This window comes from Penaeus monodon, chromosome 32 (genome assembly GCF_015228065.2).
Source record: "Penaeus monodon isolate SGIC_2016 chromosome 32, NSTDA_Pmon_1, whole genome shotgun sequence".
In the NCBI taxonomy this organism is placed as follows: Eukaryota; Metazoa; Arthropoda; class Malacostraca; order Decapoda; family Penaeidae; genus Penaeus; species Penaeus monodon.
Window position 1 is genome coordinate 17808133 of NC_051417.1, and position 912 is coordinate 17809044.

Genomic DNA, 912 nt, shown 5'->3' on the forward strand with positions numbered 1-912 from the left:
CACGTATATAAAAAATCACCGATGTTGCAGATATTTAAAAACACTCCAGCATAGTAGAAATTCTTAAAACTCGTCGAAAAAGCAGATGTTTGAAAACTCACCGAAACAGCAGATATTTAAATCCCCCAATCGAAGCGACGTGACTAGTGTAGGCGACCGTCATGATGCTTTTCTTCGTAAGACTCGAAAATGACTTCTCTCCAAGACTAGCGAGCTGATTACGAGATCATCGTCTTTTCTGACTAAAGTATGCTGTCCAGGATTTCCCTTACATTCGCAAATTCACTGGGGTTAAGTTTTAACTACCGATACCTCCGGAACGAGTAGATGAGGAGACACTTTAAGTCCTGCTCTGAATGGCGGGGGACGGACACTAGGGAAAACTCAAGACAGTCACCTTATTTAAGCCTGCCGGTTATCCTTGTGAGCTAGCTTTGACCCCGGGTGAGCTAGGTCAAGTAAACTTCTCTCCGCATATATTACAATAGTAGCCAAGTACTGTTTACATCATTAGCGAGTCATTAGCAACGTTCGCCGTCAGAGATGCGAGCTGGGGAGGAACTTATCACTCGCCTGCTGGACGTAACACGACCCGCCCCAGGCGAGCTTTCTGGCGTCCCTCCCCAGCATTAGACCAGGCACTGTCACCATGTCAAAGCTCGTCGCTGACATGTCCTGTCGCCGTATAAAAACCAGAATGGGGAATGCGACAATAAAGGTTAAAAGACTTCTTGTGTACCTCCGATGCCCCTGAGATTATCGCTGACTTCGTTTTTTTTTAACAAACTGGGCAAAGGGACTCTAACAAGCCTCAAAACATCAATCATAACAGCAGAACGACGAATAAGAAGAGAATTTATCGAGAAAAAATATCCTGCAGTTCAAAACCCAGTTAAATAAAGAAAACAGCCT

General features: G+C 44.5%; 1 protein-coding gene across 1 annotated transcript in view; it reads right to left on the bottom strand.

Annotated features, from left to right (window-relative positions):
- The window catches only part of LOC119593578 (bestrophin-4-like), a 13224-nt gene extending 12801 nt beyond the window's left edge, over positions 1–423 (bottom strand). Inside the window, exon 1 of the mRNA XM_037942535.1 lies at positions 102–423. Coding sequence (XP_037798463.1) covers positions 102–163 — 62 coding nt within the window. The 5' untranslated portion in view covers positions 164–423. The remainder of the gene's footprint in view (positions 1–101) is intronic.
- Between the last annotated feature and the right edge of the window lie 489 nt (positions 424–912).